The sequence below is a fragment of the Meriones unguiculatus genome, chromosome 12 (genome assembly GCF_030254825.1).
Source record: "Meriones unguiculatus strain TT.TT164.6M chromosome 12, Bangor_MerUng_6.1, whole genome shotgun sequence".
Taxonomy (NCBI): domain Eukaryota; kingdom Metazoa; phylum Chordata; class Mammalia; order Rodentia; family Muridae; genus Meriones; species Meriones unguiculatus.
In genome coordinates this window covers 90,590,524-90,606,772 of record NC_083360.1, presented here as the reverse complement: position 1 = coordinate 90,606,772, position 16,249 = coordinate 90,590,524, and the positions used below count along the sequence as shown (strand labels likewise).

The following is a 16,249-nucleotide window of genomic DNA, read 5'->3' as shown; positions in this document are numbered from 1 at the left end:
TGAGTGTGCCCATCAATCAAAAGTTGAGTGACCACTAGGCTATTTATAGGTTGGCCTGTTGTGAATGATACTGTGATGAACATTTATATACAAGGGTTTGATAGGGCTCTGCTAAATAGTCCCAGATGACCTAAAACCTCGCTCTGTGGCTCAGGCTGTCCTCTCAGATCATTTTCCACTTCCTTCATCTCCTGGTGTACCACCACAGCAGCTTATGCACAGGGTTTTCAATTATTCTTGAATATGTACTAGAGTGAGAAATATCAACCTTTATTTGTTTTGTTGTTGATTTTTAAAATATTTAAGAAAATATTTTGATTTTTTCCCCTATACTATGATTAACTAGTTTAATTAATTTTAGTGGACTAAATAATTATCAATAAGGTTGCTTTTCTAAGGCTACATAACATCTATATCAGCTGGAAACTGAATTAGAATCTAAGGAATCTGTTCAATTCATGTGCCCACTCCATTAAGTATTATACAAAAAAGACTGACTATTAGGAGAGAAGCAAGTTTGAGCATCCTTTTGTATTACTAGGCAAGTGCTCCACCTCTGAGCTATATCCCCAACCCAAGTCTGGGTATCTCAGAACTTAAAAAAACAAACAAACAAACAAACAAACACCATTTTCTTTGACTTCACAATTTACTTCTAGAGGGACAGTGAGATGGCTCAGTGGGTTAAGGCATTTGCTGCCAAGCCTGATATACCCGAGTTTGATCCCCAGGACTCATGTGTTGGAAGGAGACAACTGACTCCTTGACCCTTTTCCATTCACATGTACAACATAAGCACACGCAAAGGGAACAAAAAAAATTTTTTAAGATTATGTCTATGGTACTGTAATGTTAGCACATATGCAACTAAAAATGTAAATAGAGGATGCAAATAAAGTGGGCTGGAAAGATGGCTGAGCCACTAAGGCCAATTTAGAGATGCAAATAAATAATAAATACATAAAAATGTACTTAAAACAAATTACAAGTATCAGGTGCATTAACTACAATAGAAGAAAGGTCAAACTGCTGACAGAACAGAAAAAAACAATTAGAAAGGCCATGTGTACCCTCAGAAGATGACCCACTGCAATAAACTTCTTTTGCACTCACAGGAAAATTGTCAGGAAGTTGGCTGGGGTTGGGGAATAGCTTAGCTGGTACAGTGCCTGCCGTGCAAACGTGAGAACTGGAGCTTTATCCCCAGCACCAGTACAAGCCAGGTGTCATGTGCACCTGCAATGGGAGTACTGAGGAGGTGGAAACAGGCAGATCGCTCAGACTCTCTGACCAGCCAGCCCAGCCTAAACCCCAAGTCCCACTGAGACTGTCTCGAAAACACTTAAAAAACACAAAGAACCACTGGATTATACACTTCAAGTAGGCAAATTGTGTGATATGGAAATAATGCATCAATAACATCAAACTATCCTCTTAAAACATCGCATTATCCTCTTCGGCTATCTCAACTCTTCTTTCTAGAGGAAACGGCTGCCCGTAGTTTCAGTGTGTGACTCCTGTTCCTTCAATTCGTATTTAGATGTTTGTAAAAGCTTTAATCCACTCATAGTATGTATTACTCTGAAACTGCTGTAATCTACAAAATAACTGTTCTCATCAGTCAATAATAATAATGTTGTTAATGATGATGATGATAAATACAAGGTGGACAGCTTCTGAGGGAACATGTAAGGCTGACCCTAGGCCTCCACATGCACGCACACACATGTGCACCACAGCCAGAGTTCCTTTAAAGGGGGAAAAATTATGAGGAAAAAAATTTTCTGTCATATTTCATGTAATGATTATTTAGATGAGAACTCACAAGTCAATAAACATACAGTGTAAGTAGCTAAGGTTTCTAAACAGTCTAATGGATCACTACAGTTCTTTTTAAAGGTTTATTCACTTATTCACATGAGTGTTCTGTCTTCCTGTACATCTGCATGACAGAAGAGGGCATCAGACTCTTATAGATGGTTATGAGCCACCATGTGGTTGCTGGAAATTGAATTCAGGACCTCTGGATGAAAAACCAGTGTGCTCTTAACCACTAAGCCATCTCTTCAGACGTCTCTCTTTAGGTTTTATCTTTTTTAAGCAAGACAAAATAAATGATAGTCCTTTTCAATATGAAAATATTATTTACTATATTAACATTTTTGGTTTAGCCTTTAATGATTTATTAAAGTCCAAATTTACATAAATCTCAGAGAATTTCCGTCTATTTAAAAAGAAAAGCTGGGGCTGGAGAGATGGCTCCCAGCACTGGCATCAGCTGTCACCCACCCACCAGTAACTTAGCTTCAGGGATTTAATGCCCTCTCCTCCTCTGGCACAGGCATGCATATGGCTCACAAACACTCACGCAGCACTACACACATACACTTAATTTTATCAGGTGTTTCTATCAGAAAAATTTTATGCAGAATTTGAAAACCTTTATCTTTTTTTAAAATGCAATTTTATAAAAGATTTAAAAATTTTATTTAACTTTTTATATTAACAGCTGAGCCATCTCTCCACCCCCTTTTTAAAGTAGAGACTCATAAGAGCCTAGAATGGCCTTAAAAATGCTTTAAAACAAAGAATTTTCTAAATAACAGATTATACAGAGTTGTATTTGTATAGTTACAGGGCCAAGAAAAAAAATATGAAACATACACTTCAAGTAATTTTCACTAGCATTGGTTATAAAGAGAAGAACTGGTTTGCGATATGTATGTGGACAAACGGTGATAGAGGGGGGGAAAAGGCAAAATCAGACTAAACTTTGAATAAGGATAAATTAAAAATTTAGGAACCCTGTAATAAAAGTCCTGAAGAAAGGGAATATTGCAGAGTAAAATGAGTGGAACAGGCCTTTTTACAGACATGGACAGCTAGACGTGGTGGTGCAAATCTGTAGTCCAGTACAGGGTAGGTGGGAACAGAAGAGCAAATGTTCAAGACCTAGCTTCTTGGATGAAAAGTTCAAGGCCTAGGCCTTATGAGTCCATGTCTCAAAAAACCAACACATACAAATAAAAATAAGCAGTGGTTCTAAACTGCTCTCTTATTTAGTAACTGGTCTCAAATACAGTAGCAAGTAAGGTCTTAAAGAGTCACTGGCTCAGATGAGTATACACAAAGGCTTACAAACTAGCAACCTGCCAGCCTTTGGATTTAGCTGTATAATAAAGGTTTAGAGAAAACTGAAAGAAAATGTGATTATGTTGTAGATTAGGATACAGAGATAGAAGGAAAGCTTGCTCTCTGGTCCTTGTCCTATTAACCGATAATATGGAGCGGAGTTAGGTTATTCTCTCTAACACTCGCTTTATCTGCAAAACAAGAGGGACTAGAACTCAGCGGCTAAGGTCTACAGCTCTATAAAGCTTATCACTGTAGAGCTGACAGATACTGAGGAAATATCTTAGAATCTAAGAGTACTGAGAAAGTTCCATACAAACCTGGGCCTGAAGTAGCCTCAGCTGTCTGTCCTGCTCTGTGACAAATCGATATGCATCAGGAGATAGTCCCATCATGCCATTATCTGGAGCTGTGCTGGGTGTGTGCATGCACATGGCACAAGGCTGTGGCACACATGAGTCCATGTGTGAAGGTCCTGCCACAGGGGATGGGTCTTCATTGCTGTGGGGAGAAAAACTGCCCATGCCTCCCTGAGGTTTCGTGGCCACAGGGCTACTGGAAGAGAAGATGGCTTTATGACACAGAGACGGACATCCACTTGAGTGAAATAATGCATGTTTTGGAAGGGCTTCAGAGTGGAGGTCCTGAATGGACCCTACTGTATTTCCCTGCCAAGAATTGATTGTACTATACTGAATATGGCCATGATGCTGACAACAGCTACAGATGTTTGTGGAATAGTAAGATGGCGGCAAAGGTGTAGGTACTTGATGCTCCATTGGTCTTGTTGAAGTATGGGGTGAAAAAACAAAATTGTGTGGGTGGGCGTGTGAAGCAAAAGAGGGCTGCCTAGAATTCAATGTGGAAGGTCTCACAGGATAGTCTTCATTCTGCATGCTCCCAGCAGAAACTGCTTGAGGTTTCTCGGATACATCAGGAGATGGTACACTGAAAGATGGTTGAGCATTAGTGTTCCTGAGGTGGGGGCTCTCTTTCTTACAAGATGGTTGCCTCCCTCCACACTGTCTCAAAGCAGTGTCCTGGCTTAACTGATTTGGTATTCCCTTCAGGGAAGGCTCCCCAGCGTCAGCTTCTGAACTGTGTTTGTCATCACAAAGCTCATGCTGCGATGGCTTCATCAACAAAAAATTCTCCATATTCATCACTTCCAACGGGTTAGAGTGATTGCTTGACTCTGTGAAGTTGCTGTCCAACACAAGTGAAAGTTCAGGAACAGATGGCTGAATCTTAGAAATCTATAAATGGAAGCAAAGAGAAAATTCTTCGGAAATTTATTTGCTCTATTTTCCTTAGACAAGCATTTGCCAAAAATATCCAATTACATATTAAGATTTGTTCATTATTTATAGCATCAACCAATATTTTCTGGGTACATGGCAGGCAGTAAAAATACAACTGTGAGCACAAAAAACGAAGTTGTTGCCCTCACATATACAAAAATATTCCCCAACTTATTTAGTTTTTTGAGACCACATCTCTCTATGATAGCCCTGGCTGTTCTGGAATTCACTATGTGGAACAGGCTAGACTCAAACTCAGAATCCATGCCTCTGCCTCCTAAGCGGGATTAAAGGCATATGCCATCACCACCCCAGCTCCTAGACTTATTTAAAAGGGAACCTTTATTATGACATTGATTAAAATTATCTAGATTAGACAAGTGGAAGTGCACTGTACTAGAGTTTCTTATCTTCACTCTGCCAAAAAAAATTACTATAGGCAGAATGCTTCAATAAACACAACAGCCGTGTTAATATTCCTTAAAGAAGTAACACTCAGTCAGGCTTGATGACACACACCTGTAATCCCAGCACTCAGGGAGGCAGAGGCAGAGGCAGGTGGATCTCTGTGAGTTTGAGATCAGCCTAGTCTACAAAGTAAGTCCAGGAAAGCCAAGGCTACAAAGAGAAACCCTGTTTCAAAAAACCAAAAGAAAAAAGAAAAAGAAGTAACACTTCTACTAATATTAAATAGAAGATGGGAGAACATAAAATCTGATACACTGTCATTTTTTTGAAGCAGTGGTGGAGATTTTAATGAGGGTTAAGAGAAAGTGATGCTTGGAGAAAATTTAAAACACCCAATAGTGTGGGTGTGGACTTCTAAAAGTAGAATGCAACCATATCAATTAAAAAAAAACAAAACAAAAAACAAAAAACCTTTTCCATTTCTTTTCATTTCAATTAAGGTAAACATTTCTAAAGTAGCTCACTGGTTTATAGCAATTAAAAAAAGTTTGGCCAGTAATGGTTAATGGTAACTAACCCCTAAATGCAAGTAGTATGTTTTCTCTGAGCACTGGTGACACAGAATGCCAAGTCTATGTATGTCATTGCTAAAAGCACCAAATTCTGAAGCCAAAGCCCCAGGACTGGAATTTCAGTTTTACTATTTACTAGGTGTGTGGTCATGGACAGCCGGCCAACTGAAACCTCAGTTTTCTTATACTTATGTATACATTATTACCTATATGTGAAAGTATGTATGTACTATTACTTAACTATATGCACCTTTGGGATATATACACATATCCCAGATAGAGATATGATCTTATAATTGCCAGAATGACACTTCTACAAGGATGAGGTGCTTTACTATAGAGACTTAAGTTTTCTAGTTGAAGTACGTTCATTTTAAGAGTGTTACCTTCTGACTCACTGGGTGAGGGCTGGGAATCGGTCTTGGAGAAAAATCTTCATCTTCAAGGTCAGCATCATGCTTATTTATTGGTATTTTCCCAGGAGATACTTTTTGGGAAGACCTAAAGAATAGTACAGTAGACAAGAAAAAGCTTCAACAAACCAGGGTAGTTTTCCCTTTTTGAAATGTGACGATGTCATTTTGTAAATACTGAAACAAGTCAGCACCTGACAACTACAGATGATTTTCTTTGGTCAGTGTTAAGTTACCAGGAAAGGTGGCTTATTCAGGTTTAGTTAATTAGCTACCCCATTTACCCAATTACTGAAAGTTTAACCCTACTTTATTAACTGTTACATACAGTATCTCAACACCTTCTGATTGACCCCATTGAACAACGTAGAAAGAAAGCTTAGCACTTTCTGGAAATGTATGACAGATATGCACCCTGAATGGTTTGAATGTGAAAGGTATTCTCTAGGCTCAGGTTTTGAAGATTTGGACCCCAGCTGGTGGTGGTATTTTGAAGGTTATGGAACCTTCAGGAGGTAGGTAGGGAATGCTGGCTGGAAATAGGTCAGTTAGGGAGGACCTCTGAATGTTTCACCGGCTTCTGATTTCATCCTGCTGTACGTCTCCTGGACCCCACTACGTGAAGTTACCATCAGTCAAGTCCACTGCTATTGGGTGGGGCTGCTTCTGTCACTATGCCTTCCCACCAAGAACTGAAATCTCTCTGGAACAGCGAGCCAAAATAACCTTTTCTTTCAGCTATACTGTTCCATCAAAACAGAAGCAACTAACACACACCAACAATACTCAAAACGTTGTATTAAACACCCACTGTGATAAAAAGGAAACCACTAAAGTATTGCTTTTCTATACAGTTAAAACATGGCTGGGTGTGGTAGTGCATGCCTTTAATTCAAACACAGCAGGCAGATCTTATGCTCTGCACAGTGACTTCCAGACCATCCTGAGCTACACAGTAAGACTTTGTCTCAAGAAGAAAAGAAAATATTATTACTACCTTAAAAAAAACAGCAACCCTGTTTTGTGTATGTGTGTGTTGTGTATGCATATATGTGCTGTATGTGTGACACACAGAAGTCATTCTCTTACACCACCAAGTGGGTCCTGGAGATCAGACTCACATAAAGTTTCATCCACTGAACCATCTTACTGGCTTTTTTTCCCCTCTTTTTAAAATACAAAGTTATAGGTTTCATTATAGCATTTTCATATAGATGTTATTATACCAGTTATTTGTTTGTTTTAAAGACTTACTTATTTTTTAGAATTTATTTGTTCAATATCTATACAATGTTCTGTCTGCATGTACACCTAAAGGCCAGGAGAGGGCATCAGATCTCATTAGAGATGGTTGTGAGGCACCATACGGTTGCTGGGAATTGAATTCGGGACCTCTGGAAGGGGAGCCAGTGCTCTTAACCTTTCCGCCAACTCTCCAGCCCCCATTATACCGGCTTTTATTCACTCCCCTTTCCTATGGCAGTGGAAGCATACTTAGGGACGGAGTTCAGTGGCTGACTAGTACATGCAAAGCCTGGTGAGAAGGAAGAAAAACATTGTAATGTTTAAGGTTTAAGATTAAAAAAAAAATTGTGTGTTGGGGAGAAGACTAAAGATTTGGAATATTATGTGCATAAAGGTTTGTTGTTGTTTGTTTCATTCTGGTAAACAAAGTCTCATCAGGGTGCTTTAGAGAAAAGGTAAACAATAAGGAAGCTAAGAGAGCTTAGAATTAGTAAGTTCCTAAAAACACATCCTACATCTGTTTTTAAATCCTACAACTTTTTTACATAAGTTGGACTCTTCCTAGCAAAGAAAAATAACAAGAAATCCCAAAGATTTGAAGAAGAAATCTGCCAGATCCTGGTGGTCTAGTGAAGGAAACAGACACAAAGGTTTTTCTGTGCAAGGTGCTACAATAAAGCAATGACAGTATCTGCTTGATGTGTTTGAGTAGATGGGCAGGGTCTGTACCTGTCCCATTCATCTCTCCCCCAACATACAAGGACATGTGGACTAACAGTGACAGCCCATGTGCTCAGTATAGGCTGCTCACGACACAGAAAGCCAGTGCTCTAACAGCTGAAAGAACTTGCATCAACCTGTCAACGATAAGACACATTCCAGCAGACAGCCGTACAGACAGACGAGAATCCTGCTGCTCTTTATTACCAGTAATGATATATTATTAATCCTTGCAACATAAAACCTCAGAGGACAGGGGATAAAAAGACGGTGAACTGACTGTAACCTGAACAGAATAAAAGAACAAGCAGAACAGACACCTAAGGTAGATGTTCAGTTCAACTATGGAGAAAGACAGGGCACACTACTCTGCACATGAGTTATCCTGTGGAGTACTGGCTACTGCTGCATTTCTTTATGATACACACACACACACACACACACTTGGCTGAATTAAAACAACAAACTCAACTTTGTAAACACCCAAAGCAAAAGGAAAAGGAAAACCTTTAAACTGTTATCTCACCAAAAAGCAGCAGGTCTTCATTACTGCTTCATTGAGCGTTGAAAGGTTTCAACAACTCTGTTGTTCTTTGGTAGTGCTGGGATCAAACCCAGTGCTTTGCAGACACTAGGCAAACACTCTACCACTAAGCCTCACACCTGGCCCCTTAACATCAAGGATTCTGTTTCCTTAACTTGGCCTTTTCTTTCATAAATATGTGATAAAATGGTAAAATAAAGGCTTACAATTTAGAAAGTCAAGTTGTTCCTGCAATAGGCTAGAAGCACTTGTTTCTGGTGACCTCATCAAACAGGACAACTTTAACGCCTACAAAGATGGGAAGGAGCATTTCAGACGCCTCTCCAACCCTGGTGCCTCTCATAGCTATGTGTGCAAAGGAAGCTGTGGATGGGACTAAGACTCTGCAGACAGCAATTGCTTGGGGTTCCTTGAGACCCAGTACAATCCCTTCCATGCTTCCCACCCTAAACAGAGCTTCTCTGTGTAGCCCTGGCTGTCCTGGAACTCACTCTGTAGACCAGGCTGACCTCAAGCTTGGAGATCCGCCTGCCTGACTCCTGAGTGCTGGCATTAAAGGTGTGTGTCACCACCACCACCACCACCACCACAGTCCCAACATAATCTTAAGAGTTAGGATTAGAATGAGAGAAAACGTGAAGATGGAAGCACAGGTCAGAGAGACGATGTGAAGGAAAAGGGAGGGAGTGGGAGAATTGAAGAAGATACGCTATTGGCTTTGAGAATAGTGTAAGGAGCTTTGAGACAATGAATAAAGGTGGTTTCTAGAAGCTAAAAGAGGCAAAACAAAACCAAAAACAAAACTCCAATGAACACAGCCTTCCAATATTTGGATTCTGAGATTCAAACACCGTTTTTAATTTCTGAATCCCAGAATAAAGACTTGAACATAGATATATCTGATGCCAGCCATTTTTCTCAATAAAAGCAAAGCACTTCAATGAGGAATAAAAATTTTCTTTGTATCTGCATATTTCTCTTACAATATTCTAAACATGTAACATTAAAGAGAACTGAAAGGCAGATTCAGTTTACATTTTACAAAGCTAAGGGGCTGGAGAGATGGCTCCACAGTTACTTTGCAGAGGGCTGGTTTGGATCCTAGTACTCTCATGGCAGCTCCCAACCATTACAACTCCATTTCCAGGAGATCTGAAGGCACTGTATGCACATACTGTTATGTTGTACAGGCAATTCAACTGGCATTCTCTTAGGGACCTTTAGGGTTCTGACAACACGGACAAAATGTTAGTATTTATTTTAAAATGAGGGGATGATGCATGCTTCCATATGTAGAGGCCGGAGAGCAACTCTGGAGTTGCATCTTTTCTTCCACCTATACTTCCAGAGATCAAATTCAGGTCAACATCCTTAACAGCAAGCGACTTTACCCACTGAACCATCTTACTAGCCCCCAAAATATTTTAATTACTCAATGAAAACTAATAACTAGTAAAGAAAATACACATGTTTATAAAGATTATCTTTTACCTTTTAACTGAAAGAGTCTTGGAAATCTTGCTAAAAAACTCTGCCTCCATTTCTGCATCTTGACTCTCAGCACTGAGTTCAAAATGGATTGTATTTTTGTCAGAAGGTTCAACATTCTGAAATGAAGTAGGTCATATACATGAGATTTTTAAAAATTTATTTATTATGTATAAATGTTTTGCCTGCATGTGTACCTGCATACCAGAAGAGGTTACCAGATCTCACTATAGATGGTTATGAGCCACCACGTAGTTGCTGGGAATTGAACTCAGGACTTTTGGAAGAAAGCCAGTGTTCTTAACCTGAGCCATCTCTTCAATCCCTACTTTTGAGATTTGACTTAAAACACCAAAGAATTCTACTTATCTGAATAGTAGCTCTGGATCACTGACAAGAGCACTTCTGATTTCTGTAACCTGCTTCTGTAGAATGCCTGGCTTCTGGCTTTGTAATGAGACAAAAACCTAACCCTGTATTATGAAATCACTCAGTAACCAGTGAATACAACAATAACATAAAAATATAAAAACATATTCATGAAATGATACAATCCATAAATGAATCCAAAGAAAACAAGATGAGTTGAGTGGAACCACATGGTAATGTACATAATGAATACATTTTTATCACTTATTTTAAGATCTAAGATAAACAGGAATTTAATAAAAAAGTAGTGTTTAAGCCAGAATGGTAGACACATACAGTCCTAGGTACACAAGGAGTCTGATATAAGATTATTTGAGCCAAGGAACTTGAAGCCCACTTAAGCATTAAAAAAAGAGGGTTTCCTCTATCTGTTTATTTTTGCTTCGAGTTTTTTGTTTTGTTTTTTGAGACAGGGCCCCTCTACATAGCCCTGGCTACCATGAAATTCACTACATAGCCCTGGCTGGCCTCAAATTCATAGAGATCTGTTTGCCTCTACCTCCTGAGTGCTAAGATAAAAGGCACCACTGGCTTATCCTTTAAATTTAGAGTATTTTGTTGTTGTTGTTTTTTACAGTTTCTCTGTGTAGCCCTGGCTGTCCTGGACTTTCACCGTAGACCAGGCTGGCCTCAACTTACTCACAGAGCTCCCCCTGCCTCTGCCTCCCTGAGTGCTGGGATTACAGGCATGCACCATCACACCCAGATTTAAATTTAATTTTCATGATAGTTTCAAAGACCTACTCTCTCTGTAATGACCATCTAGATGCACTTTACTTTTAGAAACAAGGTCTTAAAACACATGATGGGCTATCCTGGAATTCACTATGTAGACCAGACTAGCCTCTGAGCTCACAGAGCTCCACCTGCTTCTGTCTACTAAAACATACGTACATGGCTCCTGCATGCATTTTTATGTACTTTGTTGGCTCTCTTAGGACCGCAGATTATTGTGAGCCACCATGGGGATACTGGGAACTGAACTCAGGTCCTCTGGAAAAGCAGCCAGTGCTCTTAACCCCTGAGCCATTTCTCTACTTTCCACTATCAACTTGACTAGACTTGGGTTCACCTACATGGATGAGGCATCTCTGCATGTTTCTAGAGAGGATTAACTGTTGAAGACACACCCAGAATGTGGGGACCATCCCACATGCTGAAGCCCTGACTACATCAAGGGGAGAAGACAGCGAGTGTCTGCATTCCTGCTGCCCTGCTTCACGGCGAGCCATGAGGTGAGTAGCTCTCTGCCGCCTCGGTCTTACTACCATGATGTTCTGTTCTAGCCCAGAAGGCCAACCAACCAGACACTTAAGTCTCGGAAATCGTCAACTGTAAGAAACTTCTCCAGGGCTAGAGAGACGGCTCAGCAGATAAGAGCACTGTCTGCTCCTCCAGAGGTCCTGACTTCAATTCCCAGCAACCACATGGTATCTCATAACCATCTGTATTGGAATCTGATGCTCTCTTTTGGCATGCAGGCGTACATGCAGATAGCACACTCATACATGAAATAAATAAAATCTTAAAAAAAAAACCCAAAAACTCTTCTTCCTTGTTTATCTCAGATATTTTGGTCAGAGTGATGAGAAAAAAACCCACAAACCGGTGAGCTCAAGCACTTACATTGAAAACACGTAAAGTTTCCTTGTTGGTCAATAACTGAAAATGAAGGTCAGATGTCCTACTGTCACAGGGAAGGCATTCATAAAATTCAGGTTCCTTATGTGTCAATGAATAAAGAACCACGATGAAATTTCCAGATTCTGAAAAAACCCTAAACAAAAAAAATAGCATTGAATTAAAATTTAGTGGTAAGATTATACTGAAAGATCTCCTAGGTAAGTTTCCCAGTCTAGTCATTAGACTGCTTAAAATATACATGCTTACCTTTTAAAGTTATTCATTTTTAAAAAGGACTTATTTCTATTTCTGCATGTGAGTGTTTGTCTGAATGTACGGACCTGCGCAGTGTGCATGTGTGGACCCTTGAAGGCACAAAGCCAGCATGTGGGTACTGGGAAGCAAACCAGGGTCCTCTGCAAGTGCAGTCTGTACCTTTAACCACGGAGCCATCTCTCTAGCCCCAATATTAATTTTACAATTTAAAAAATAAAGTCTGTGGTAAAATATATAAACATTTTTGTAAAATTTCAGGTAAAACAGGAAGGTACAAAATGCAAACTTCCCCACTCAACCTCCAGTTGTGTGTGTATGTCTATTTCAAGAATGTGCACACAATGGCATGTACCTGTAGATATTTGACACTGTGAAAGGAACACTTCTCGTTCAACATGCATCTGAGCTTTTACTGAACATCTACTGTCTATAAAAACTTAAAGCAAGATCAATAAATGACAATAAAACTTAACTCTAATAAATCATAGAAAAGAACCAACAATCAACATTTAGCACACTGGGGAAGAAGACATGTCTCAGTGGATTCAGGGGATTGGGTTCAATACCCAGTACCTACATGGTGGTTCACAACCACCTGTAACTCCAGTCCCATGGACTGGATGTCTTCTTCTAGCTTCCATGAAACCAGGAACATATGATGCAGACATATATGTACATGAAACACCCAGACACACAAAATAAATAATAAAAAATTAAAAACAAAGAAAGCACTTAGAACCCTTCCTCTGTCTGTATTCCTGGGACAAGGACTCACATAATGTAGGCTGGCTTAAAACTTGCTTTGTAGCCCAGGATGGCCTCAAGATGGTCCTTCTGACTTAGACTTCCAGTGCTAGGATCATTATGTCTGGTTTATTTTAGTACAAATATATAAAATATACACTTGGAAAAGTGAATAAAATATAAAAAGTGTAACTATAAAAGCATTAAAAAAACATATAGGGATTCTTTTAATTTAGTAATACCCTCAGAATATGAAAAGCCTAAGCAAGAAAGAAAAAAGATACATTTGATTAAAAAAGCAAAACATAAAACAAATAAAAAAATAACCTTCGGGTTGTGGCTAAAGAGGGATGGCTCAGCAGTTAAGAGCATTCACTGCTCTTCTAGAGGACCTGGACTTGATTGCCAGCACCCACATGGTAATTTACAGCCACCCGTAACTCTAGTTCTAGGTGTACAATGCTCTCTTCTGGCCTCTGTGGGCACCAAGTATGCAAACAGTATACAGACATACAAGCAGGCAAAAGATGCTTAAAACAAAATAAACAGCAGGGGGTGGGGGTTGGATAGATATCTCGGCAGGTAAGAGCACTGGCCACTCTTCCAGTGGATCTAGGTTCAATTCCCAGCCCCCACATGTCAGATCACGACTATCTGAAGTTCCAGTTCCAGGATCTGACATCCTCATACAGACATACGTGCATGTAAAACAGCAATGCACATGGAGTGGAGGCAGGAATTTGGGGCATGCGTCAGAGATGTACAAAGCTTTAGCCTGGAGACCCAGCACCATAAGGAAAAAGTCTTGGAAAAACACAATTAACTAAAATTAAATGAAGTTATAAGCTGAGGGAAGAAAGTTTTGCTCTAAGTATTTATATGTGCCGAGAGAAAGGAGGGAAGTGAATGACCTTACAAATTAATATGAGAAAGAAGCACAATGCAAGAGAAAATAGCAAAAGACAACACCTAGAAGAAGTCATAAACGCTGGAAAAGAATATTCTTCCTCTATTAGATCAGCAAAGGTTATCAAAGACTTCTGTAACCTGAAATAGCAGCTCACAGCTGTAATTCAATACTCAAGAGGCTGGTGGCAAGACAACTTGAGTTCAAAGTCAATCTGGGTCACCAAATCAGTTCAAGACCATCCTGGTTACAGATTAAGAAGACCCTGTCTCAAAATACTGAAGAGAAAGCAAACAAAGGTTTTTCCATTCACCTCTCCTGAGCTCATGTCCTGCTTCTCTGCCCTTCTAACCATACAGTATCCTTCCTGTGAGATCTTTCACTCCAGAGTCTCTGAAGTTAACACATCCTATGTCTACCCGTAAGAGCTGGGAGCTTACCTTCTTAAGCTTCATTAAATATGAGGCTTATTTTCCTTAAAGTGGACATTATTAAGTATTATAAAAGATTAAAACTGTGTATGAATTTTAACTACAACCAATACAATATAAACAGGAAACAATCAAACTAAAATATTATAGAATAAAATATAACTTGCCTTTCCTGAATGGGAGAGCTGAACATGTATCTCAGGCAGCAAGCCCATACCTGAGGGCTATAGATATGTATAATTCCAGACAGCCAACTAAGAGAAAAAGACAGCACATAATCAGTGAAGTACCGTGGCACATGCCTGAGAGCCCAATACCTGGGGGCTGAGGAAATCATACAAAGCATGGGCTACACAAAAAGATCTCACCTCAAAATAGAAACCAACGATAAAAGGAAAATACCCTACAGTCATTTAAAAATTAACATGCTTTGGATTACATCCTTCCTAAGACTGATTCTTGATGCTCAATAGTAGTACATTAAAACCTTCACAAATGAAAAATCACACTGATAATTCAGAGGCAGGCTACATCGCTATCTATGGCAACATAAATATATCACATCCACATATACAAAGAGATAAGTACATGTTCTTTGTTCTCTTCCACTTGGGTGTGGGAGAGAAAAACGGTTTGTGGAGGTAAAGAAGGGTTATCAGAATAAACCAGCACAGACTGGAAAGGAGCAAAATTAGAGGAAACCAAAGTTAGTGGCCTTAACTGGAACTGTGGAGAAGATAAAATCTGTAATATATACATACAGGTAGCCCAAACTTTACAATATTTTACAAGAAAATGCCCATAACTGCCAGGAGATGGGTGATGGCTCATGCCTTTAATCTCAGCACTCGGGAGGCAGAGGCAGGCAGATCTCTGAGTTTGAGACCAGCCTGGTCTACTGCTCAAGTTCCAAGACAGCCAGGGCTACACTGAGAAATCCACTCTTAAAAGAAAAAAAATCAAACAAACAAACGCCACAATTACTTATTTATTTTTAAAGTAATTAGTTAATTAATTTTGGTTTTTCAAGACAGGGTTTCTCTGTGTAGCCTTGGATGGCCTACAGACCAGGCTGCCCTTAAACTCAACAGATCTGCTTGCCTCTGTCTCTCAAGTGCTGGGATCAAAGGCATGCACCACCGCTGCCCAGCCACAATTAATTCTTTTATAAACACTATTTTTAGTGTTCATTTCACAGGTAAATCATATACTTCATTACTATCTATTGTTTTTATACTTGTGAATATCTTATCACTTCAGTTTGAGTAGAAATTCCTTGAGAAGGGATCTTAAGCCCTAACACAGAATCAAACATGCTATGCAAATAGAAAACAGTAATAGATACTGAATAAATGAATTTCTGAATCATCCTTTTCAATGTCACTAACCCACTAACTGTGAAGAGAAAATGGTTAACAATAAAGGGAAGTTCTATACAACTCCCTGTGGACACATTTTAAATTCTATTAAATTCTAATATCTATCCAAGATACCATAAACACAAATTTAATGAGCAAAGGATGGAAACCTTCAACTTCAACTAGGAATCAGAAATACCTTAGTTAGCTTATACAGCTTAAGAATCAATAATTTTTGTGAGTTTATAAAATGAGCTCAAGCCAGGCATGGTGGCACACTCCATTTAATCCCAGCACTCTGAAAGCAGAGGCAGAAAGGAGCTCTCTGAGCTCCAGGCCAGCCAAAGCTACATAGAAAGGCCCTGCCTCAAAAAGGAAAACCAACAACAACAAATGAGCTCAATATTCCTAATACACTTGATTTTCCCGATTATCTGGATACACACTAAGCTGAGAGGTTTTCTTAAGTAGAATAATACTTACATTCCTACTAATGGTAGAGAATAAACCTTGGGATCAGATTCCAACAAAAGTAACAATTTGCGTGTTTCATCCATGGTAATATATCTAAACAGAAGAAATTTATGTAAGAATAATTTTAAGCATGTGCTTTTAATCCAAAAGAGGCAAACTGAGTCTTGAAACATATTTTAGGTAA

At 39.3% G+C, this 16,249-nt stretch overlaps 1 protein-coding gene across 3 annotated transcripts in view; it reads right to left on the bottom strand.

Annotated features, from left to right (window-relative positions):
• The window catches only part of Stil (STIL centriolar assembly protein), a 46,948-nt gene that overhangs the window by 17,255 nt on the left and 13,444 nt on the right, over positions 1-16,249 (bottom strand). For all 3 annotated transcript variants that reach the window (XM_060366167.1, XM_021629391.2, XM_060366168.1), the window contains exons 7-12: positions 16,075-16,158; positions 14,401-14,487; positions 11,879-12,029; positions 9,827-9,942; positions 5,800-5,914; positions 3,453-4,388 (exon numbers count right to left, since the gene is read on the bottom strand). In XM_060366167.1, the coding sequence (XP_060222150.1) occupies positions 3,453-4,388; positions 5,800-5,914; positions 9,827-9,942; positions 11,879-12,029; positions 14,401-14,487; positions 16,075-16,158 (1,489 nt within the window). The remainder of the gene's footprint in view (positions 1-3,452; positions 4,389-5,799; positions 5,915-9,826; positions 9,943-11,878; positions 12,030-14,400; positions 14,488-16,074; positions 16,159-16,249) is intronic.